General features: G+C 27.6%; 2 protein-coding genes and 1 long non-coding RNA gene across 15 annotated transcripts in view; 2 read left to right on the top strand and 1 right to left on the bottom strand.

The window, feature by feature from the left end:
• The first annotated feature begins 828 nt into the window (after window positions 1-828).
• On the top strand, window positions 829-14,768 carry LOC141535147 (lysine--tRNA ligase-like). 13 transcript variants are annotated; one of them, XM_074254975.1, is made up of 11 exons: window positions 3,111-3,129; window positions 3,779-4,104; window positions 4,558-5,055; window positions 6,244-6,776; window positions 6,847-7,017; window positions 9,196-9,242; window positions 12,039-12,219; window positions 12,552-12,649; window positions 13,854-13,912; window positions 14,115-14,205; window positions 14,433-14,768. In XM_074254975.1, exons 5-7 carry the CDS (start codon window positions 6,904-6,906, stop codon window positions 12,175-12,177), a joined length of 300 nt encoding a protein of 99 aa, XP_074111076.1. In that variant the 5' UTR covers window positions 3,111-3,129; window positions 3,779-4,104; window positions 4,558-5,055; window positions 6,244-6,776; window positions 6,847-6,903; the 3' UTR covers window positions 12,178-12,219; window positions 12,552-12,649; window positions 13,854-13,912; window positions 14,115-14,205; window positions 14,433-14,768. The 13 variants fall into 13 exon arrangements, with proteins under 13 accessions (XP_074111067.1, XP_074111076.1, XP_074111074.1 ...); XM_074254973.1 differs by having other exon boundaries at window positions 12,036-12,219; window positions 12,583-12,649; XM_074254972.1 differs by having other exon boundaries at window positions 3,112-3,129; window positions 12,036-12,219.
• Window positions 14,769-15,553: 785 nt separating this feature from the next.
• On the bottom strand, window positions 15,554-17,888 carry LOC141535149 (uncharacterized). The gene is made up of 5 exons (XR_012480558.1): window positions 17,395-17,888; window positions 16,848-17,328; window positions 16,604-16,711; window positions 16,310-16,468; window positions 15,554-15,763 (listed from the first exon to the last, which is right to left on the bottom strand). It is a non-coding gene; the product is annotated as an uncharacterized LOC141535149 (long non-coding RNA).
• Window positions 17,889-18,388: 500 nt separating this feature from the next.
• LOC141535146 (cytospin-A) overlaps window positions 18,389-26,374 on the top strand; it is a 38,798-nt gene continuing 30,812 nt past the window's right edge. The window contains exons 1-2 of the mRNA XM_074254961.1: window positions 18,389-18,546; window positions 18,931-19,512. Of these exons, the coding sequence (XP_074111062.1) occupies window positions 18,514-18,546; window positions 18,931-19,512 (615 nt within the window). The 5' untranslated portion in view covers window positions 18,389-18,513. The remainder of the gene's footprint in view (window positions 18,547-18,930; window positions 19,513-26,374) is intronic.

Genomic DNA, 26,374 nt, shown 5'->3' with positions numbered 1-26,374 from the left:
GTATTAAAAAGAAATCCCATTCAGAAAATTCCAGTACGCAAAAGTAATTGTATCCTTTTTAATTCTCCGCAGAGAATTGAATAGAATTAAAAAGAATTCAGCATTATAAGCTTTTTATTATTTTCAATTCTCCTTGAAGAATTAAAGAGCAATAAAACGGGAAGACGTCGATTACCTACAGACCGATGAGTCAGATTACCGGTAACTTAGATTCCGATTACCTAGATTTCTATAACCCTGAATCCGATTACCTAAATTGTCGATGATGTAGGATTCCTATGGGGTAAATTACTGATTACCTAGAATCCGAACAAAAACAGTTTCACTGTTAAAAATTGCGCCAAGTCCACGTTCATAAAACTCATCTCAATCACATCTGCACTTTGCAAAAAAATAAGACTCGTTACAATAATTTTCATTCTATACAAAAAAAAGTTAAATACAAAAAAATACCAAGAAACCGTCATAATGTTGAAAAAATTGAAAAAAATTTGTTGAAAATTTAAAAATTAAGAAAAATTTTTTTTATCGTACTTGGCGCGTGTCATTGAGTACCCCAAATTTTTTCAGGATACATGAACATCCTTTTAATGTTTCAACATTTATAAGTAAGTCAACCTATAAAATGCATAAATGTAATTAATGAAATATTATTTTATGATACGTTTAACAAAAGTTAGGTAAAATCAACATGGCATACGTATTTGAAATTTTTAAATTCTCCGCACATCGTTTATGATTTCAATAAAACGCCCTCTCCTGTTCGGTTATGCAATTTTCTTACAAGTGAATACGCCTGCATACGTTGACTCTGTAGTGGAATCACTGCGAAAATTGAGTTGACTAAAAAATAAAACGTATGGCCGACTAAATTGAGAAAATGCGGTGTGATTGCCAATCAAAATGTGTTAATTACAATTAAACGAAGCATGATCAAGTTTCTTCATGAAAGCTTAATGACGGAACTGAAAAAAATTGAATTAAAAAATTTTGTGTTATTTCAGATATCTTCACCAGACTACCATATTGACAGTTATTTTCACTAAAAATCTGAAAAAAATTTTCGAAACGGATTTTTTCACTGAAACTGATATTAATCCAGTAAGCAGTGTTTTTAATTCGTTGAGTATATTTCAGTGATGTGAATCTATAAACATAACAATGTATGAAATCATATATTATATAATTAGAGCTGATAAGATATATATATATATATATATATATATATATATATATATAATTATACATATTTACATTACATAAATTCAAGCGAAATCGTTTTTCTCGGGTTGAAATTCGTCCGAAAAAATTTGGGGTACTCAATGACGCGCGCCAAGTACGATAAAAAATTTTTCTTAATTTTTAAATTTTCAACAAATTTTTTCAATTTTTTCAACATTATGACGGTTTCTTGGTATTTTTTTGTATTTAACTTTTTTGTATAGAATGAAAATTATTGTAACGAGACTTATTTTTTTGCAAAGTGCAGATGTTATTGAGATGAGTTTTATGAACGTGGACTTGGCGCAATTTTTAACAGTGAAACTGTTTTTGTTCGATTTCATATCTTTTTGTTAAGTGTAATTTTTGCTCGCCTCTTAATACATTCTTAATTTTAAAATTGAACTTTTCCCGCGCAAAATTAGAAATATGTAAATAAATTAATTAATGCAGGTAAAGCTATTATCATATAAAAGGTTATTTCTTCGTTAATTTTGAAAATCAAATCCTAACAAAAAAATTAAAATTCTGTTTCTCTCATAGTAGCTAGTAGCATTAAAAAACTTAACGTGACTGACCCGTGTAAACTCTTCGGTTTCAATCAATTAACTAGCTTATCAATGGGGATTTTAAATTTTTTATGTATATATAGTTAAAGTTTAACATTTTTTGAATTAAAAAAGTTGTTAATCTAGATTTAATGCTCTACTACACATTAATTTAACAATAACAATAATTATTTTGGTAATGATAAACAATGATAATGATACTTTTAACATCAATTTATCATTACCGATATAATAAATTTCATTTTTATAATGATTATCATTGTTATTGTTACAATGACATTATTGTTAATAAAGGGGAGAATGCATCATACGCATAATTGTAATACCTATGGCCTAAAAATTACAATTATTTGAAATCCGCTCGATTGAATAACAATGCCACCTACAGGCAACGACTACAAAGTCGTAGAATGTGTACACTATCCAATGAGAATTGCCTAAATCTTGAACTGCTGGCCTGAAGGAAGAAAGTAAAACTCAAACAATCTTTAGTCTGTTGTATATTTAGTCTAGTTAATAAATGAAATTCAATAGAAAGAATAAGTTTGAAAACCATCCACATATGAAGTTGTTTGATAGTTTGTTCTAGAAATTTTGTATTTATAAAGTATTTTAACATTCTTAATTTCAAAATTAAATTTTTCCCGCGCAAAATTGAAAATTCATAAATGAATAAATTAATGCAGGCAAAGCTATTCTGATATGATAGGTTGTTTATTCGTTAATTTTGATAATCAAATCCTAATAAAAAATTGAAATTCTGTTTCTCTCATAGTAGCTAGTAGCATTAAAAAACTTAACGTGACTGATCCGCGTAAACTCCGCGGTTAAAAGCGATTAACTATCTTATTAATAGGGATTTTACATTTTTATTTATATACAGTAAAAATTTTAACATTTTTTTGAATTAAAAAAGTTGTTGATTTGGATTTAATACTCTAATACACATTAATTTAATAATAACAATAATTCATTCAGTAATAATAATGATAATAATATTTTTAACCTCAATTTGGTATTACCGATATAATTAATTTCAGTCTCATAATTTTTATTATTAGTGTTATTGTTATTATGACATTGTAGTAAGTAAAATAATTCTGATAACTTACAATCTCTATCGCATTCTCACCAACTATCTGAGCAAATGTAATCTCGACATTTACAATTTAAAAACAAGCACATAGAGACACCTATAAACTATAAACGGCCTGAAAACAGCAACAACACCACACAACGACAACTACTCCACCATCCAGTGCAACGGCCGAGGCCGAATAGGAAACCTCCCAGAGCCAATAGCAATTATAATAATAATAATAATAATAATAATAATATGGTTATTATAATATATATATATATATATATATATATATATATATATATATATATATATATATATATATATATATATATATATATATATATATATATATATATATATATATATATATATATATATATATATATATATATATATATATATATATATATATATATATATATATATATATATATATATATATATATATATATATATATATATATATATATATATATATATATATATATATATATATATATATATATATATATATATATATATATATATATATATATATATATATATATATATATATATATATATATATATATATATATATATATATATATATATATATATATATATATATATATATATATATATATATATATATATATATATATATATATATATATATATATATATATATATATATATATATATATATATATATATATATATATATATATATATATATATATATATATATATATATATATATATATATATATATATATATATATATATATATATATATATATATATATATATATATATATATATATATATATATATATATATATATATATATATATATATATAATATAAATAACAATAATAATAATAATAATAATAATAAGAATAGTTATAATAATAATAATAGGTGCAAGGTAGTCTCGTCCATTTTTTTGTAAACGAGTGTTATTAATAGTATGGAGGGTAGAGATATTATCTCTGTCACGGCAAAAAATTAATAGATAGAGTTAAATAAAAAATTATAAATGTAGAGTTTTCGAAATTGAAAACATGAAGACCTGATGAAAATTCCATGTGTTAAAAAATTTATAAAAATAATTAAACATGATTGTATGAAAACTTATTTAAGTAGTACAACAACAATTACCACAAGTAACTTCTTGACAAAAAAGATGGACAGCCATTAATGTGATCAGAATACTTAACTCATTGTTATGGAATAATTATTTCTAGGTAAATTTTTGAAATATTAATTTATATTAGAGAAATTATAAAATCATACTAAAATTAGCCGACGTTTAATCATTTGTAAATTTTTAAATTAATTCAATTAAAACTAAAAAAATTTTTTTGAAAAAATTGCACGTATAATTACTCAAATTTTTAACATGTAACATTTTTTAGTTTAATTTCTTTCTAATAATTTATCAATACAATAAATTATAAAAATGTTTAGTTCATGGATAATTTAATTTTTATTATTAAAAAATCTTTTTACTTAAATAATATGTCAAAAAAAAAACATTTATTATTTTTATTAAATATAACTATTGCAAGATTTATCACTGAATTTGTTACAAGATAATCTTACAAATTATTGAAAAAGCTGATCTAGCAATTAATAATTTATAATCAATGAACATTATTTCGTGTTGACGAAGGTTTTTAACATTTTTTTTTGCTCAGGTAACCACTTGTCAGCTCGTCCGAAGAAATTAAATTTTCTTTTGAATGATGGCAAATTATTCCTGAAAAATGATACATGATGTTGATCATGATCATTTTTGTTTTTTCAGGATCTTCCAATTTTGGGAATTTTACTGATTTTGTGGCGAATTCAGGATAAAATTTATCTATTTTTTGCTTCAATAGAATTTCCGAAAAGTTTATATCATTCACTTTTCTAATTGCAATAATTTTAGATTTTTTTCCATTAATAAAAATTTCTTCATTTTCTCAATAACTTCGGGGCAACTGTAATTTAACGGTTTGTGATGCGGCTTTTGAACTCAGAGCTAAGGCAGTTAAAATTTTTAATCCTCCATTACTAATGACATCTTTCTTCTCAGCTAGTTTTTTGTTGGTAGCAGAGGATGATGGAGGTTGGTGTACGTCCACAGTGATTTCAATGGCCTTTGAAACACCATTAGCTGATAAATCATTAGGTGATTTGGGCGCAGGATAGTAAGTTTTTAATGGCACTTGTTGAAAATATTTTGAAATTCGAATCGGAGAATTATTTTTAAATTTTCTGTTGCGGTTTCCGAAGTAACCGTACATGGTATTGTGGTTTTTGATTTCAATGATTGGAACGGTTGGATTGTCGACTTCATTGACATAAAATTTTTGTTTACCACTTGTTTTACGGGTTGTCTTTTTGCCAAAAAAGGATTACTAGATTGTGGAGGTATTATATTTTCAATATCACACAATATATCATTATAGTTATCTGTAGCTTCTTTTTTTTCGGGAATGTCTAATTCCTCTGGAGCCACATAAAAAATTTCTAGTTCATCTCCGTCATCGTCAATAATAGATTTTAATAACAATTGGAGCTCTTGTAGAGATCTTGGAATCATACTCAAGTATTGCTTGATATTAAATCTAATGTTTTCATTACTAATTTCTTGTCTTAATGCGTTTATATGATTTTGTCTTTCTATAACGAATTGAGGTGTTCTTCTTTTCGACTTTTTTCCCGTTGTCAAAATTCGATTGTAATTAATTTCTTTGTTTAAAATTACTTTATTAATTCCGTCTGTAAATCAAACAAAAAAAAATATATAAAAATATTTTTAATCTATATTATTAAGAGTTTAATCAATAATATTATTAGTTATTGTAAAAATCAATAAAAACTTATATTATTAATATAAATTATTAAAATTAAAAGAAAAATTCATATGTTTTCAGTTTTACATATTTTTAAAAATTATAATTTTTTTTTTAATTAAAATTTTTTAGTTGTGTTTTTATATGAGGCAATATATCTTTTTCATAATTTATTTTTGAAAAGTATTATTTAAATAATTTTCCTTTCTCTCAGTAATAAAATTGCTCTGTTGTAAATTTTTTTTAGAATTAAAAAAAAAATTTTTTTTTATCAAAAAAAAAATTACTCGACAAATCTATAAAATATAAATTTTTAAATAAAGCAAAAAAATTTTATACAAAAATGTATAATTAAAAATAATTGTCCATCAATAAAATTTTAATTTTTTTAATTAAAAACTAATCTATGACCTGAATTTACATTAAAAAAAAAATCTCTATCATCGAAGACAAATATATTTTTTTAATTATAAATTTTTTATTAATTTATTAAAAATGAAATCCAAATTTTATAATTAAAAAGAAATATTAATTTTTCAGATGTTAATAATCGGAGAACTCGATCGAGTCTACGAAATCAGTCGCTTATTCTGAAACGAAGGAATAGACATGACTCACAACCCTGAATTCACTTTCTGTGAGTTCTACATGGCCTACGTCGACTACCACGATCTAATGACAATAACCAATACACTGGTCTCAGGTATGGTAAAAAGTATCCACGGAACCCACAAGCCAGTCTACCACCCAGACGGTCCTGAAGGCGAAGGCATAGAGATAGATTTCACTCCCTCGAGACGACTGCCAGTGATAACCCTGAAAGAGAAAGCTGGTCGTCAAGTTTCCGGATCCGAAGGAATTAAACCTGAGGAATCCAACAAATTCCTGAGTGATTTATGCATCAAGCATTACGTCGAGTATCCTCCACCAAGATCCACCGCACGTTTGTTGGACAAACTGGTGGGAGATTTAATTAAGGAGACTTGCATTCACCCAACGTTTATCACTGACCACCCTTAGATCATGTCGCCACTCGCCAAGTGGCGCAGGTCTGCCAAGGGTCACACTAAGAGGTTTGAGCTCTTCGTCATGAAAAAAACACTCTGCAATGCTTATACCGAGTTTAACGATCTTTTTTTCCAGAGAGAACGGTTCGAGCAGCAAGCCAAGGATAAGGATACTGAAGATAATGAATCTTAGATGATTGATGAAAATTTCTACACTGCTCTGGAGTATGGGCTACCTCCTACTGGAGGATGGGGCATGGTTATTGATCGACTGATTATATTTTTAACTGACTCTAATAATACTAAGGTAATTATTATTTATTTTATTATAAATATTATTAAGAGGATAAGAAAAATTTTTTTTCGAAGATAGTCATATGATAAAATAATTTTTTTTTCATAACATTGAGTGTCATTGCAAAGATCTTAACTTGAATTTATGCCTTTTCAAGATTTCACATCATATTCACCGATAGTCAATTTATTATGATAAGTATTTCGACTTCATTCGAAAATGCTCTATCTCTAAATACACAAGTAAGAAATTACATTGTATCTTGAGAACTATTGACATTTATAAAGGTATAAGTTCACCACGACATTATACTCATCGAGACCTTTCATTAGAGTACCCACATCAATTTTTCATATATATATATATATATATAAAATATATCAAAATCCATCTGGGTACTCAAATGAAAACTCTTCATGATTGTAAAATCACGATGAGCTTATATCTTGAAAAATGTCATTATTTAATAAAGTAAAATTTTATTCATTTATAGTTAGCAAGTCACGGCAGTCAATTAGTGACTTCAAGGTTGCTAATTAAATTTTATTTAAATAAAAAAAAAAATTATAGTTTTTAAGCCACTTATTTTTACGTTAGAAATTATTAGATAATTATTATGATTAAAAAGGTTGTAAATTGTCTTACCTACAAGAGCCCAAATTTTTGGGTTTTTTCCTCCCAATTTTTTCTTATTATGCCTGTGAAAACTTTCGCAACCATCAGTTGTCAGCGTAGGGCATTCGTAGACGTTAACGTGATCTTTTTTATTTAACCATTCACTGCGCAGATAGCTCATGAATTCCTGGATAGATTTATCATTTTCATTTAATTTTTTCTCGTAAATCTCGTCGTAGAGAATTTTTTCCGCTTCCTCAAATTTATCAGCTGGTAACAGAGGAATTGCCAGCACTTTTGATAAAAAACTTTCCTCTGTTTTAACGTGAAGACTGACCCATTTCTTAATTACTGCCTAAAATATAAATAAAAACATAAATTGATAGTAGAAACTAGCAACCTTGCAGTGACTATGTGACTGCCGTGATTTTTCAACTGTGAAGGAATAAAATTTTGCTTTATTAAATGATGATATTAGTTAGATTGAACTCTAATTAATGAAGAAGTTGAAATATTGAATAAACTTACATGTACGTAATGAAAATAACATCCGTGTAATTTTGCCAAGGGGAAATTTTTCCTTAGCGACTTAATTGTCGCTTTTTCGTAATCTGTAAGGATTATTAAGTTTTTATTAGTACTTAAATTTTCAGCTTGTTTGTTTATTCATTCGAAGACAGTATCGTATAAATCTGATGTTCGTTTTTCCATTAAAATAACTGCAACAGCGATGTACTAGAAAAAAATAAAATTTATTAAAATTTTATTTTTTAATAAATTATTTAAAAAATACCGTGCTTGCTAATTTCACATGGATCGTGTAAATTTGGTGAATTTTCGGTTTCTTTTATGAATTCTGGAATTATAATAATATTAATTAATTTCCTTACAAGGTAAAAGCCTTAATAGATGATCATGTACTGGTATTTGATCATCTACTGGGGCTTTTACCTTAAGTACAAATTACAAACAAATGTCAATATTGTTGAAACAAAAATACCTCAAAAATCCCATCCATGAATAAATCGTTACTGCTGTTCAACAATTGTAACAAGTCATCGCTGGTAAAAATAATCGCTGATACTCCATTACTCGTTTCATGGCCTTGCGCTATATTTTTTTCTAATAAAATTTCACCCAACTTCGATACTGTCTTCGGGATGTTTTCAACATATTTTGTCGTTCCCGCGACAAAATACTGGCGCACGAGCTGAAGTTGTAGTTGGCACTTACTTCTGGAAAACTAAAAAAGATAATTGAAATTAAAATTGACAATTTAAATTATTATTATTGAGGACAAGTAAGTTAAACTAGATTAAGATGATAGAAAGTGATAAAAGTAAACAAGCAGCGACTAAAGTATTTAACGAAAAAAAATAAAAATACAAATTTTTTAGAACACTAAACATTTTTTACTTACGGTCGACAAACCTCATCAAAAATTTCTTTTAAACCATTGTTTGTTTCTCGCGCTCGTTTTTTCATTGTGTTTAGAAGCACTGTCCATTGAGCTTTGTATGGATCTGGCAAATGGAGATGACGATTTTTTATTTCATAATCTTTATTTTCTTTCAGATTTTCATCCACGCACTCTTCAATGTCACCAATATCCTTTTTAAAGTGTAAGTATGCATCACAAGAAGATTTTAATTTGGAGCATCGAAATATTTTTGTACTCTGTATATCACGAGCGTAGGTAAACCCTTTATAAAAGAGGACCTTTGATCCTCTTCTTTTCCCCGGGATAATAAACATAATTAAAAAAAATTTAATGAAAAACCACAATGAATTATAATAAAATAATTAAAATTAATCACGTAATTTATTTAATTTGAAACAAATTTTTATTTTACTTTAACTAAAACTTTCATTATTTCAATTTTCATTATTTAAATTATAAAAAAACATGTACAAAGACTTGCGATCAGATAACGAATAACGTAATTAATATACGGTGTTAAAATAAAAAAATTATAAACAATAATAAACGACGCTCGTTGTCATGGTAATATCGTGATTACCGATATTTATTTATTTTACAATAAATATAATCATAATTAATTATTATTATTATTATTATTTTATTTTTCTTAATATGAAATAAAATTATTGGGAGTTGTGCCTTTCATGGTTTCATATCATTCTCACCAATAATCAATTTATGTTGATAAGTATTTAGGCTGTATTCGAAAATGCTCTATCTCTATGAAAATTAATATATCAGATTTTTTATGACATGAAAATTAGCAGTTACTTAACAATTTTTTAATTTTATTTATTAAAAAAATTATGTTTAAAAAATTACATATTTTATTTTTTTAAATTACTACATGTCAATTTATAAAAAATTTTTTTTGCAATAATTTCTTTGTCATAAAATTTTTAAAATTATTAAATATATTCTTACCTAATTTTCATGATTGAAATTTTTGTAACATAAAAATTACAGCAAAAAAAATTAATATGAAAAAATATAAAAAAGTAAATAAATGAAATTTTTAAAAAATTATTTTTTTATTATTACCATTGGTAGTAACTATTAAGAAAATAATAAATAAATTTATAAAATAATTTTGAAGCTTTTATTTAACATTAAAAAAATGAATGACATTAAAATTAGCACTTGATAATTTTTTTATTTTATTCAACAAATATATTCTATAAAATTATTTGTAGTAGATTTCAAAAAAATTCAATTATTGCAGTTGTCCTCATGGCGGAATAAAAAAAATTTTCAATTCAACAAAACAAATAAATAGTTTAAAAAAACTAAAATAGCACACTTTTATAAATCAATCAAACAAAAAAGTACAAAATAAAGAATAGTTTAAAAAAAATAAAAAACACATTTTTTTAAAAAACCGAACTAACAAATAGAAAATAAATTTTGATAAATTTAAATGAAGAAAAGTATTAAAAAGTTTGTTAAAAATAAATTAATTATAGTTTAAATTAGAATAAAATATATTTTATTTTAAAAAAACCACAAATAATTTGTTAAAAAATTTATAAAAATTATGAAATATATGCTAAATTAATTTTCTTGAAAATTTTTATGTCATTAAAAATAAAAAATAAAAAATTGACAGTTTTAATTTTTCAAATTCTAATTTTAATGATCCTAAAGTTAGCTGTCAGCTGTCAATTAAAAAAATTTTATTAACAAATTAATTACAATAAAAAAAATGCTTTTAAAAATTTTCATTTATAATGTTTATGAATTTTCACAGGTGAAATTTTTTAATTAAATTTTCTTTTCTGATAATATAAATTTATAAAAAAGTTTCTCATGTCGACAAATCTATCAATTTCAGTGTCACTTATTTAGATATATTTTGATAAAAAAAAATATGTACAATTATTCTACAATACTAAAGTTAGCCGATGTTTTTAATTTTTTTTATTTACTAATTAGAATTCAAAAATATCTTTAAAAAATTCTACTTATAGCTTTTTAAAGGTTTTTAGAAATGAATATTTTTTTTCTTTTTTTGTAATAAAGTTCTCAATGAAAAAAAAAAATTCTAAAAATTTTTAGATGTCAGTTACTTTGATTTTCATAATTATTTAATGAAATTTTTGGATATTAAAATATTGTGGACTCCATTTTCAAATAAATGACCAAAGTTAGTTTAAAAAAGAAATGAAAATTAATTTAGCCGACATCTAAAAATTTTTATAATGTTTTTTTAATTGAAAAAATTATTACAAATCAATAAAAAAAAATTTCATTTGTAAAAATCTTGAAAAACTATAAGTGAAGTTTTTTAAAAATGTTTTTTAGTTCTTATTTGTTAAATTAAAAAAATAATCAAAAAGTCAAAAACGTCGGCTAAATTTAATGTATAAAATGAAAGAAGTTTTTCAATTTAAGTAAGTTTATTTAAGAAATAAATTTTTTTTTATTTTTAAAAAGTTATAACGAGTTATAACAATCAATAAATAACAATTGATTGTTCTCAACTTAAATATTACTGTTGTATATTTAATATTATATCACCCATATATTTAATTAGATTAAGCATGGTTATTAATGGGAAGACGTCCATTACCTACAGACCGATGAGTCAGATTACCGGTGACTTAGATAAAAGATATAAGCTCATCCTGATGTTACATTTGTCAAGAGCTTTAATTTTAGTACCCACATCAATTTTTCATATATTTTATATATTTATATGTATATATGAAAAAGATATCAAAAATGCATGTGGGTACTCAAATGAAAGCTCTTGATGAGCATAACATCGGAATGAGCTTATATTTTTAAAAATGTCAATAATTAAAAAATTACCGTGCAATTTTTTTATTAATTACTCATTTTAAATAATTTATTTTTTTCTAAAATTTTTTAATTAAATAATTAAAAATTAATTTTATCTCTCTTCAGTTCCTCAACCATTTTTTGCATTCAGAAGGCTTGCTGCCGATGAGGGAGCCGTTCAAGCAGCTGCTGGTCCAGGGGATGGTCATGGGCAAGAGTTTCAGGGTCAAAGGCAACGGGAAATTTGTAATTTATATAATTACTTATATATAATTACATATAATTACTTGTGAAGCTTTTTATAACGAAAATTTAGTTCCAGTAATCAATAGAAGGTATTTTTATTAAGAGATGTTTAACATTTATATCTCAATTCAATCATAATAATCATAATAATAATAATAAATACAAATTAAACTTTCAAGTTAATTATGTACGTATACTTAAGTAAAATTTAATAGTTTCGCATGTTTAAATATATTAAATAATAAAATTATAAATTTAAATATGTATTAATTAAATAATAGCAGTTTAATTTCGCGCGCCATTATTGTCTGTGTATGGTTGTGGGCATGTCTGATCGTGCAACGTCACGCATCAATATATTTCAATTGTCATTTGTTTAAACTTTTTTTTTTCTATTGAGCATTCAATTTTTCTTTTACAGCGTCTTATTATCAATCTTATTATCATTCTAGACGTGGATACATATTATAATAATGTTTTATCCATTTGAGGCTTCTTGGGCACATGATTTAAAACGATGTAAGTCGACCCGGGAAAAAATGATCAGACCTGATCAGACATGAACAGGCATGAGTCTTCAGCCCTGATCAGACATGAAAAATGACCATGCCTGATCAGGCATGAATTGACCTGATCAGGCCTGATCAGACATGGTCAGGTCTGAAAACCCATTACTATTTTTAATTAATTATTTTGCTTAATTTTATGGTTGTAGTACTTGATAGAGTCGTACGCAATTCTCTATAATAAAATAAAATAAAAAAAAAAATAATTACATATTATTGTAAGGATGTAACACCAGCGGTCAACCATCCAACTACCAACCATGCTCAATGCTGTTTAACTCTGGTGTTATCCGTTTGCCTTGAATTTCCCGCCTGCTGTGCTGCTATATTAGATGTAACAATTCTATGAAGTACATAGAGTATCGAATAAGTTTATGATAAATATAATGTTAAAATTGGTTTTATAATATATTTTGATAGTCCTAATTTATTTATGTAACCGAATCTCATTATAATATCACATTTATTTAAATAATATAATAAGTAATGATTTTCATATTAGGCAGGAGCAGAGCAGACCATAACATCCCATAGAAAATGTAATAAATTTTTTTATTTCAAAATTATTTAAATAAACGTAATGTTAAAAATAATTTTGCACTTTTTTGATGACCAAAAATTTTTTTCGTCAAAGAAAAAATTTTTATCATATCTCTGACTATAGTCAGAGAGGAACAGTCATAAACAGGCATGGTCAGACATGAATAGACATGAACAGGTATGAACAGGCCTGAGCGTATTTAACACTTCAGACATGAACAGGCATGGACAGGTCTGATCAGGCATGGAGAGGTCTGATCAGGCATGGACAGGCCTGAACGTATTTAACACTTTAGACATGAACAGACATGAGCAGGCATGGATAGGTCTGGTCAGGCATGGACAGGCCTGATCAGGCCTGAGCGTATTTAGTACTCCAGATATGAGCAGGCATGAACAGAACTGATCAGGCATGATCATGTATAACTTCAGGCCTGGTCATACATGAACAGGCATGATCAGGTCTAATTTCAGGCCTGATCATACATGAACAGGCATGGTCAGGTCTGATCATTTTTTCCCGGGGAATTAAGTGATCATCACTTGAATGTTTTTATTATATAAATTTTCAAATGTGCATTCAATTTATTAATTAATTATAATTATTATTTTTGCAGGGACTTGGGCCGACATTTATATTTTCGGATTTATACGAAGACCATGCTGATATCTGGAAGTAAGTTTTTCGATTAATTTAAAATAATTTTCTATTAATTAGAAAACCTTTTATTTAGTTATTAAGTTATTGATTTAATTAGTAATTATTTAATTACTTAATAGTAAATTAGTAATTACTATTAAATAATTACTATAAAATAATAATAATTAATAACTTAATAAACCATGCTAATTATTCATGTACGGCATTTTTTTTAAAGCGCCTTTGCCGAAGAACAAATATTTTGTAGACGACAAAAAAATTCAGAGCAAATTAAATCACGTTTTTTTCACCTTCTTGAGGAGGCTTTGGTAAGTTCTATTAAAATATTTAAAAAAGTTGACTTACCACGCCCTGATTAAAAATACTGATTGAAAAGAATTAAAAAATATAAAATGTGAATTCTTTTCAATTATTTTAATATACAATTTTCTTTAGATATATAATTTGCATGGAGTGACCGCTTCTCAATTCTTTTCAATTAGTATTTTCAATCAGGGCGGCCCAACACCAATAAAATGTAATTTTTTGTTTGCAGGTTTATTTTAATTTATTTCACTATCAGCAGGCAGTGAGAGAAAAGCCAGCCCACTACACGCAATTCACCTATTTCATGAACTTGTGTGAATTAAAACGTGCAGGGAAAATGGTTTAAACAATTTGTATTCACTAAATAATTTTTTTTCAATTTCTTATATTAAAAAATAAAATCTTACGAATTATTTAACAAATAAAAATTACACTAATTAAAAATTTTAATATTTTTTTCTTTTATTTCGTATTTTAATTTTTTTTCAATTTTTTCAATCAGGATAAGCTTATATCTTTAAAAATATAATAATAATAAAATAAAAATAATAATAATTGAAAAAATTATCCTAATATTTTAGCCTGAACCAACGCCTAATTATTTTTACACAATTAAACACATTAATTTATACGAAAAATTTCTGACTTAAAATTTCTCTTCGTTGCCATTAAGTTTTTACATTCATTTATAAATTACATGGATTTGAGTCTGTTTCTCGTCGGCTGTAGAATAAAATATACGCATTACTGAAATCTTCTTCCTGTGGCTTCTATTTACTCGTCATTTCATCATTGTAGTGATACCACACATCTGTATGATCATTCTTCGCGTATGCTGTATAATGCCCAGCAGAAACACCGTAATGACAGACGCAAGCATACAGATCGTACATATGCTTGCCGAGACTCAGTCCGGCTAAAGGAAATGTTACTTTATCATCCAATTTCATGCTAACGCACTCATGAAATACGAATCTTTTAAGATAAACTATGAGGTACTTAGAATAGCGATGAACGGTCAATGCCTTAGTAGCACACTTTGGACAAAACCATGGATTGTGTTCATCTAACATTTCACTTTGACTAAATGCCTGTAAACAATCATACAAAGACAGTGGATGTGGTGGACGCTGTTTCCTAACGCTGGAGACGACAACAGGTAGCTTGGTAGTCAGTGGCGGAGAAGGTGAGCTACCTGAGGCATCCCGACCACCATGGTCTCTTGGTTGTTTACCAGAAGCATTTAAGAAAGCAATTCAATATATAATTTGATTAAAATACATTTTAAAACTTTAATTGAACTATTTTAAATATTATTATATGTTTTAAAATAAAAATATTATGAAACAATTTCCCTGCAATATTTTAAATTTTATTAAAATTAGAAAAAAAATTTATAATTTTTTACAAATTTTTTAGAACTTCTGGATGCGGTATAAGTGATACAAAATTTTTAATGGCTTTTATTATGGCAAAAATAGCGTCATTTTTTGATTCATTTTTCGCCTCATTTTCCAACTTCTCGTTCGTTAATTCGTCCGATATTGCCGACACTATATCCTAATTTAATTTAAAGAAGTCCATACTATTAATCAATTACTCTTTATTTTTTAAGTAATTATGTACAAGTCTGGTCAACCCATGCTGGACCATGTTAATTTTTTTTTTTAGTCAAATCCATCATTTTTTTTTTTTTCTAAATGTTCCTTTTTTCATGTACTTTTTAAAAAAAATATATATCAAAAAAAGATAAAATAGAAATTTTATCCAAAAACAAGAGAGCTGAATTTTTTTCCAACTTTTAAAGGCAAAAAAAACTATCGAAATCTTTATTTTTGCCTTTGACGACATTCTTTATCATAAATTCGCCATAAAAACAAGCAGAATAAAAAAAAACTTAAAATATGTTTATTTTTCATCTAGTTATGACCCCAAATGGGATTGACCCCACTTGTAAATAATAACTATTTTTTAAATTTAAGATCTAATTGCTTATTAAAATTTATAATTTTATTAGTAAAATATTGAACATTAATTTTCTTTATTAAACTTTATGCAGCAATCAGATCTCATTAATAAAATTATTTTAATAAATTAATAACTTACAGTTATGGGCATTAGATTTTTAACTATAGGATTGAACAATCAGTAGTTCATTAATAGAGACCAAAAGGTCGTATTAACGCGTATATTACAGGTTTTGTGAGATTTACTCCACTTTCAAATCTCGATAATAAAATATCAAACCCACCAAGATTATCAAATCTGTGAAGCATAAATAAATATTATAATTTAAAATATATTTTTTAATAACAAAAGATTTAAAAATAATTAATTAATTGTCTAATCTACATCAACAGGTACTCTATAATAGAGTACCTGTTGATGAAGTCAACCAACCACCCGCGTGGATTCCTCAGATCTGACGACGGTCGAGCATAAAACCCTTCATCCGGAATATTACAGGAGCAAGATGAAACGGATTCGGAAATTCTAGCTGCGTAAGCCCTAGAAAATCAAGTTACTGATTTAAATAAATACTTTATCGACAAATAAATACTCAACTATTAATTATTCACAACAATAAATTAATTATGGAAACAGTAAATTATTTTCTTTATTTTAATTTAATTTATAACCTCACCTAATGCTTATAAGCTGTCACAACATTACACTCCTTCATAATAAATATAAGTTGAATATATCTGATTATATTGTCGCTTATTAAAAACAACCTTAAATTTTAAAATGAAATTAAAGTTTTGATACACATGGTGCCATCTATCCAAATTAACTTTTTTTTATCAAGATGTAAGAAATCTATGCGATAGAGATTGTAAGCTATCGATTGAAAAAAAAAAAAAAAAACTTAGATTTAGCTTATGTTGCGCCGACTTATAAGGGTAAATTTATTTAATTTTTTATAAATAAACAATAGTCGAACAAATGATAATTTTTAGCGAACAAATAAGAGAAATGACGAACAAACGATTTGTTCATAAAAAAATAATAAAAACAATTTTTCAGTCGCCAGGTTCAGGGAGGTCGAATTTTTTAAGTGTTACTCCATTAGACGATTTTTCCTTTTCTTTGCAACGCCTTGGTTTTTTCAATAATTTGTATACCTATTTGAATAAATAAATGGATGTACAACTACTGCATTATAATTATAAATATAAAAATAAAAGTACCTTATCAAGTCTTAGCAATTTTTTAGCAGACATCCTCGCTCTGTCACGTTTTTTTACATCTATTCAAGAAAAGTTCTTGAACATTTTGGAGTTTAAAAACTGCGATGGTTAACTTATCGTTTATTACAAAAACAACAAGCTTAAGCTTGAAATTATTCCACATACTATGATGTTAGTGATCTTTGTTTCAACTATTTCACAAACTCTTTGAGCAGCAGCAATGGCTATTGTTGTTTTAGCTCGCTGATTGTCACACTTTTAAAGACAGTTATCTAATCCTTAACGTTTTTTTTCAATCCTTTTTTGGATATTATTATCACAACCAAGAAAGATTATTTTTTGACAAGTTTTCCATAATAATTGTTATCATTTATTGTTATTATGAATTCTTTACTGTTTTTTATTTTTGTATGGAGGGTAGAGGAGCTATTACGTCTATCTTCTCTACCCTCCATATATTTTTGTCAAGCTCCTCTAGCTCCTCGTACGTCCTACTATCTATGTTTTAACGGTGGCAGCGCTGTGGAGTAACAAAATTAATTGGCGCATGCGCGCTTATAATTAAAAATCTATGAATTATTTCTAAAAAAAATTAAATAAAAAGATAAAAACAATCGAACAAATAATTTAATTAATCGAACAAATGATAAAAAAAAAAAAGCTATCGATTAAAAAAAAAAAATTAGATTTGGAATATGTTGCGCCAACTTATAAGAGTAAATTTAATTAATTTTTTAAAAATAAACATTAATCGAGCAAATAATAATTTTTGACGAACAAATAAGAATAAACGACGAACAAACGATTTGTTTATAATAAAATAATAAAAATAATTTTTTAGCCGCCAGGTTCAGGGAGCTTTTTTAGCGGGTTGAGCACGGACTTTTGACGTGAAAGTCGGCCTATATCTTGTACACTTATGCATCCTGAGTGGGGAAACGCTTTTGCCGTCAAAATGAGGTAGAGTGGGAAAAACGTCCATTCGCATCAGAGGGTTAGTCTCTTTTGATTTATATACATATAGTTAATACATGTACTCATACATATGGGTGTATCGTAAAATATATAGATATATCACATCACCAATGGAATTAATAGTGTGTTGTAAATGTGGGCGAAATGAAAAAACTTTATTTATCACCTGTCGTAACGGTAAATTGAATTAAAATTTTGATTATCTTGATTAGTAAATACTGCATTATAAATATATGTTTATTTTAATCAATTAATGCAGTTTTAATCGTTTCATCCTTTTAAGGACGATTAAAAAGAACATAACCTTGAATCATTAGATTTTATAACAATTTTTGCATAAGCTTCGTACCCTTGTTAACAAAAAAAAAATTTTAATTATTCAATCCATGCAAAGTGCATATCTCTGTAGTAGTCAACTCTAATCATTTTGAATTTTTTCTTATTGTATTAATTTTTTTTTTTTTTTTTTTTTTTAACAAGGGTCACTTACATACAAAAGATTGGTGTTTTTTTATGGTATATTGTCAAAAATTGATGTATATTTGTTTCTGTATTTTATAGGAACAACACAGTTTAGAAGTAGAGAGGTTAACCCAAGATAATCAAGCTTTACATGCTCGTCTTCGTGATGTTGCTCATTCTCCATTATCAGATTCCGAAAAACAACAATTATTGCTGGACGCTTCCAGATTACACAGCTCAACTTCTATTTCTATTTCAATGGCTCATAACGATATCGGTGCATCAACAACAAACACTACATCTGATGAACCAAGATGTATTACTCCTGATTGGGATAAACATTCTTCTAGTTCTTTTTCTGAAATATCTGTTGCTTGTCTTCAAGATAGAATTCTGCAAATGGAAGAAAGTCATTATTCAACCAATGAAGAATTACAAGCAACTATACAGGAATTGAGTGATTTACAAGCTCAATTGACAGAGCTTCAAACTGACAACGAAAGGCTTACCGAGGAAAAGGGAGTACTTCTTGAATCCCTTTGTAGACAAACAGAAAAATTGGAAGATTCGCGATCAAAAGTGAATACACTTCAAGGCCTTTTGTTAAAAGAAGAAAAGTTGCAAGATTCTTCAAAAGGTTACAACACTGAGAGAGAACAAAAACTTGTGGATTTGTTGAAGGTAAATTTTATTAAAAACAAAAAAAAGGGTTATCAATCTTTTCACCAAATAATATCTTTTTTAATCGTGATATCTACAATTAAAACAAAAAAATGACCCAAAATTTTAGCTCTTAATATTAAATCATCTGAGAGTAACCAATTTTCAGAATTTTCAATTAATCAAATGATTTCCATAAGTAGAAAGAACCTCACTGAATAAATCTGAAAAACGGTTGACCGGCAGGTCATTTCTGGAACTTCCCGCTTTTCTCGAGTTTGAAACGCACAAAAATCTTCACGTTCATTGATTTTATATCAATAGTTATAGAAAAAACAAACAGTTATTTAGAAAATTTCAAATGACTAAAACTTTTGAACGCCTTTTTCGATTTTGATTGACTTCGCGTCATTATATGTATATTATTTTTTATTATTATTGGTCACGTTTTATGGCTTTCAAGATCCTTTAATATGTTCAATAAATTATTACTTAAACTTTTCAATTTATCTTGATGCAACAACTAACTCAATCGGAATAAACAATCTGGTATTCTCATTTTATTTATTATTATTATATCGTTTTTACTTGTATACCTAGTTTGGTTTTTACAAGACTGTATCCCATATGCTCCACATTTTTGCTATTACTACTGTAATACCACTCAATTTACAAGTGCCTCTTATTGTTATTATATAACTCTCATAGCCGTTATACCTGGCTTTTAGACTTTTAACTTAACACTTGTTTCATTGCGTTCAAAATATTCTCCACTTATAATCCACTTTATAATCAACGTATTTTACACTTTCAAATTTTTTTGTTATTCTGTATGCGGCTGTGGACCGACTTATGCTTATGTACTGCATTTACCCTATTCCTCACCCCTTTCGATCGGTTGTTGGAATAGTAGCGATGGGGAAACCGCACAGAAAACCCATGCCAGTACAGTTCGGCTTAAATTAATATTTGAATTTTCTCTCGCATATTCTGTACACTCACATTAAGAAGTTCCTCTCCTTAATCCTTTCTCAAACCTTTCCCACCAAAATATCCTGTTACGGGAATGTTGGAACGCTTCACGTAATAATTATCCGTAACTCCTATTCTTTCCCGCTTCACAGCATTATTTTCGAATTTGAAAAATGCTAACCGTATAATAATGATTATAATTATATAATATAATTTATTATACTATATATTGTATTATTATATTTAATTATATATAGTATATATTAATATATTACACACACATATATATATATATATATATATATATATATATATATATATATATATATATATATATATATATATTTCAAATTCGAAAATACTTTTTTTCAACTATTATTAACTTCCCGCTAAAAATCTCAGATTTTCAAAAATCGGGAAGTTATTGTTTTCACCCCGTTTTGCAAAAATCGAGTTTTCATCAGATCTCGACGTTTGAAGGTCACAGGAAGCTTCCCTGACTACCCCCGCGATGTTGTCACCGCGTGTGTGTGTGTGTTAAACGAACTAAACGGTGTTCTAAAGAGTTCCCTCGAACTTAGATTTTCTAAGAATTTGAACCGATTCGGACCGATAGATTTTAATAAATCTTGAAAAATGTCAAAAAAAATCATTTTTGAAAGTGGTTTTTTTGGAATATCTTTCAAACGGCTCTATCGATCAACTTCAAAAACTAATCCGCCCTTAAGCTTGAAACATCACGCCGATCGTCGCCAATCCGGTCAAAATCGGTTCATTCGTTCGAGAGATATCGTGAACGAAAGAAAATCGAAAATAGTGTTTTTTTGACATAACTTCGTCATTTCTTCTCGGATCGTTTTTGATGATGTAGAATAATTTTAGAGCTTAAAAAATCGCGTCGATCACCGCCAAAAACGGAGAAATCGGTTGATTGGTTCGAGAGATATCTTCGATACAATATTTGGAAACAAGTGTTTTTTTAACATAACTCCGACATTTTTTGGAATAACTTTTAAACGGCAGCAATGATCGATTTCAAAAACTAATCAGCTATTAGCATGAAAAAATTACGTCGATCGCCGTCATGCCGGTCAAAATTGGTCAATTCGTTCAAGAAATATCATGAACAAAAAAAAACCAAAAAAAGTGTTTTTTTGGAATTACTCAAAATTCCTAGGTTTATCAATTCAAACTTGAAGATTCATCATGAAACTAAAAAAATTGCGTCTAATTCTGCCAACCGTGCGAAAATCGGTTGATTTATTAAAAAGTTAGTGCAGTTTGAAAATTTAAAGAATATTGTTCTATGATACATCTATCAGACTTTTGAGCTCGAAGAACTCAAAATAACACATAAATTATATTTTTGAGCTCGTAGAGCTCAAAAACATCATTAGTGCAGTTTTATGCACCTGGGCATGGAATTAGCGGGAAGTTGCACGGATGGCCTTCAGGGTCTACCGTATTCCTAATTTTTTTTTTTCGGTCTTATCGTGAAATTTTGTTGCAAGTACTTAAATTTTTAATTTCAGATTTTTATCGAAAATCTTTTTATCATTCTATCTTTAAAAGATAATTATAATTATAAGTTAAAGATAATGATAAAGATAAAGATAATTATAAGTTAAGAAAGTAGTGATGGATAATGAAAAAAAAAATATTTTTTATAGTTGGAAGCGATTTTCGATAAAAATTTAGAATTACAAAGACTTTATCATTGAATATCTCAGAAAATATTGATTTCAGCTACTTGGTGCTCAGAGCCTTCTTTGTAGAAAATCGAATTTTCTTTTAATGAGATTAATGAGAAGATTCATTTAATGGAGATTAGTTGCATACTTTTCAGAAATTGATTTATTGCAATAGAAACGGAAAAAAAACATCAAAATAGGTCTAAAAATTTTCCTGTTCGTCATGCATGAAACTTTGAAAACACTGTAACTTGTGAAAAAATGCATTAATTTAGTTAAATTTTTTTTTTAATTCATTGATAAAATTGTAGGTCACCGAATGCGAATAGCTCGATAGTTCAGTGTCGTTTATTTACAATTATTAAAATAAAACAAAAACCAGAAGGCTGTATATCTATATATGGGGCATTCCATGCCAAATCGACCACTTTTGACTCCCACCTTTTTGATTGTTCTGAAATTTTGGTATCTTTCTCTGCCCTATTGAAAACAATTTTCAGAATTTTTTCAAATTTTTTGATCTAACTAAAAAAAAAGTTACGAGCTATTTAAAAAAGATAGCTTTTTTTTTTCTTGTTAAATAACCATAACTTTTTTGAAAATTAACTTATTAAGATGATTTTTTTTTGAAATGATTGTTTTTGAATGTACTTTTTGGAAAAAAAAAATTAAAATAATTCGAATTCACATTTAATGTTTTTCTCGAAAATGTTGGGAAAAAAATGAAAATTTCGGGATAATTGACATTTTTGATTATTTTTCTTTATAAAAAACTTTAGTATTTTCTGCAAATTTCCTGAAATTTTGGAGTGGCATTTTTTTTTTTTTTTTTTTATTAGAAATGCAAAATATTTTAGGAAAACGGTTGACCTGAAGGCCATCCCCGTAACTTCCCGCTAATTCCATACCTGGGCTCTAAAAATTGCACTCATGAAGTTTTTGAGTACAATTTGTGTATTATTTTGAGCTTTTCTATACTTTCGAACTCTTACATGCAAAAACAAATAAATTAAATTATTGTTAAAACGAACTTTTAATGAAAAATTTTTCTTTTCATTTCGCAGAAAATACTGAAGTTCTTTATAAAAAAAAAAAAAAAAAAAAAAAAAAAAAAAAACGCTATTCGGCCACACCCGAAATGGAAAATAGATTTCACAGATGAATTATCATATTTATGTCATAAGTGGCGTGAAGTGACGGTTTTCTGACAGCGACGATATTTCGATATGAGCTTAAGGTTTGCGGCGGGAAGGTTCGTAACGGGCGTAATTTTATCGTCCGAGACGAAGCCGAGGACGGAAATTTACGCTCGTTTTAAACATTCGCATCACAATCATTAAATTCTCAATCTTTTGAGAATTCTCGATAGAATAACATTCATAAGCCGGTTGTATTATGGACATTGCTTGAAAATGGTTCAATTGCTCTCTTAACTTTAATAAAATAACTTAAAATGGTCAAACTGTCAATGTTATATACGTCAAATTAAAGGTAATTTTATGAACTTTTACATGAATGCATCAAAAATTAGCTATCCCTTTTTAATAAAAAATTATACATCAATGAAGTCACCGAAAACGTGATTTTTACTATTTTGATAATTTTGAAGAACTACTATTTCTAAGCTTATTGATGGATTTTGCTCATCTTTGAACTTATTCAAGGTTATTATCCAAAATATATGTGTAGCAAGTTTCATCTAAATCCGTTAAGAATTGTAGGTGCTACCGTGTACATAAGCCGCGTTATGTCATATATGTATAGATATACAATGAAAATGGTCTGTGTTTGAGACTCAATCACGCTTAAACCACTGATCATATCAACCTGAAACTACGACCATTCGACGCGAAATTTTTGCTAGATGATTTATTTTTCAAATTCCGATATTCTTTCATTTTTTTATTGCTGTTTTACTTTCATAAACATTTATCCCGCTAATAAAAACAAAAGACAAGCATTTTCTTTTGATTCTTTCGTTTTCATGGATTTCAACGGGGTATATTAAACGGCTGTATGTTCTTTTACATTCAGTTAAGAATCTACTCGATCATTCCCACGAACCTATTAACCCACTCGAAGGATAATCGAAGTATTCCTATCTATATAATCACTCATCATGAAATCTCGAGAACCATAGGACTTAGAAACGTGAAACGGTAGGAATATTACTTTGCTATTTAGGGGAGTGGTGAGTAAAATGTAAAAGAATATATTTGGCTATGAAATGTTATAATTATTGCATATTGAAAGTTACAATGAATATTAGCAAGAAAAATCACATGGATAAAAGTTACAGGCTAATTCTATGGAATTTAGAATCTGTGCAAGTCAAAAAAATATCGATGCTTACGATTCTATCCTCGAGGCATATTTATGTTCATACAACAATAAAAAAAAAAAAAAAAAAAAAAAAGGAGAATGATAAAGATATGAATAAAATTAGGAAAACGGTTGACCCGGACGGCCATCCCTGCAACTTACCGCTACTTTCGTAATTAAGCGTTCGATATTGCACTCATTATGTTTTTGAGCTCTTCGAGCTCAAAAATCTGATTTTCGTGTAGTTTTGAGCTCTCCGAGCTCAAAAGTTTGATGAGAGTTTAATAAATCACGATTTTTGGAATATTAAAATCGTAATAACTTTTGAATGGATCAACCGATTTTCACGCGGTTGGTGGCATTATACGCAGTTTTATCATCCTCATGAGTTATTTTCAGGTTTTAATTGATCGAACCGAAAATTTCAGAGTAACCCCGAAAAAACACTTTTTTCGGTTTTATTTCGTTCACGATAACTCACGAACGAATCAATCAATTTTGACCGGACCGGCGGCGATCGACGCAGTTTTTTGGTGTTAAAAGCTGATTAGTTTTTGGAATTGATCGGTAGAGCCGTTTAAAAGTTATTCCAAAAAAACCACTTCAAAAAATTTTTTTTGTAGTTTTTTCACAATTTCTCAAAATCTACTGGTCTGAATCGGTTTAAATTTTCAGGAAATCTAAGTTTAGTCAATCCCTTTCGAATGGCACCAACCGCGATGGAATCGGTCAAGCCGTTCAAAAGTTAGAAAAGGGTTACACACACACACACACACACACACACACACATCATCGCGGGAATAGTCAGGGAAGCCTCCTAGGACCTCAAAATGTCAAGATTTGATGAGAACTCGATTTTCGAAAAACGGGGTGAAACCAATAACTTCCCGATTTTTGAAAATTTTCGATTTTCTTAGCGGGAAGTTAAAAAAAAATGAAACATAAAATTCAATTTATTCCCTTTCACGATTCGCCCAGCGAAGCGAATTTTGACATATATATATATATATATATATATATATATATATATATATATATATATATATATATGTCAGAGAGGCAGGAGTTATTGTTGGGGATTCGGTATTTTGTGATTCACTCATTTTTATTATTACAATTAATTAATATTCACAATTACATAAAGATCAATTATTACGAATGAGTAGATAAACTCGTACAAGGCTAAGTTAATTCAAGCCGCAAACAATATTAATAATATCTTGCGATAGACCGAGACTTAGGAAATAACGAAATCGCGATCACCAGGACGTCCGTTCAATCTCGATCTCAAAGCAAGACTGTCTTTTCAAAAACTATTCTCAAATAGTCTGCCTGCTGCACATTTCTCTTTTCCTTATTAATTTTATGATACCCCTATCGTCCTGGGATCCCGACTACGTTGACAACCATGTGCCTACCTAGGCCTAAGCCTACCGCAATAAAACATTTTAGTTATATCTTATTTTACAAAATATTAAAGTAACAGTACATTTCTTAAAATAACTAAAAAATAGAAATATCCTAAAGAATATTCTCATCGCTTCGTCAGAAAATACTCCACTGTACTTTACTCTCCGACACGGCCATTCTGACAATCACACGCCCTCGGGTGTATCTAAAACATTGAGTTACAGTGGTATTTTAGTTTTTGATCTTAACTGACCTCGCTTATCATAAAACATTTTACAATAGGTAAACTACATAAGAAAATTTCAGAAGTCCTTTCCAGTAACAGAAATCCATTAATCATTTATTATACTAAGGAGTTAACGTATAGTAATCAAGAGATCGAAATCCGTCAATCATTATTCCTTGTCATACAATCATCAAACATCATTTCATTTTTTCTCCACCAATAGACCTTTGCACTATCTCTAGGCTACCCTGTATGCCACATA

Source organism: Cotesia typhae, unplaced genomic scaffold (genome assembly GCF_013202065.1).
Source record: "Cotesia typhae breed Kobodo isofemale line unplaced genomic scaffold, CoteBio_Ctyphae scaffold_13, whole genome shotgun sequence".
NCBI classification, from domain to species: Eukaryota; Metazoa; Arthropoda; class Insecta; order Hymenoptera; family Braconidae; genus Cotesia; species Cotesia typhae.
The sequence above is the reverse complement of the archived record's forward strand: the minus strand, read 5'-3'. Positions and strand labels throughout refer to the sequence as shown.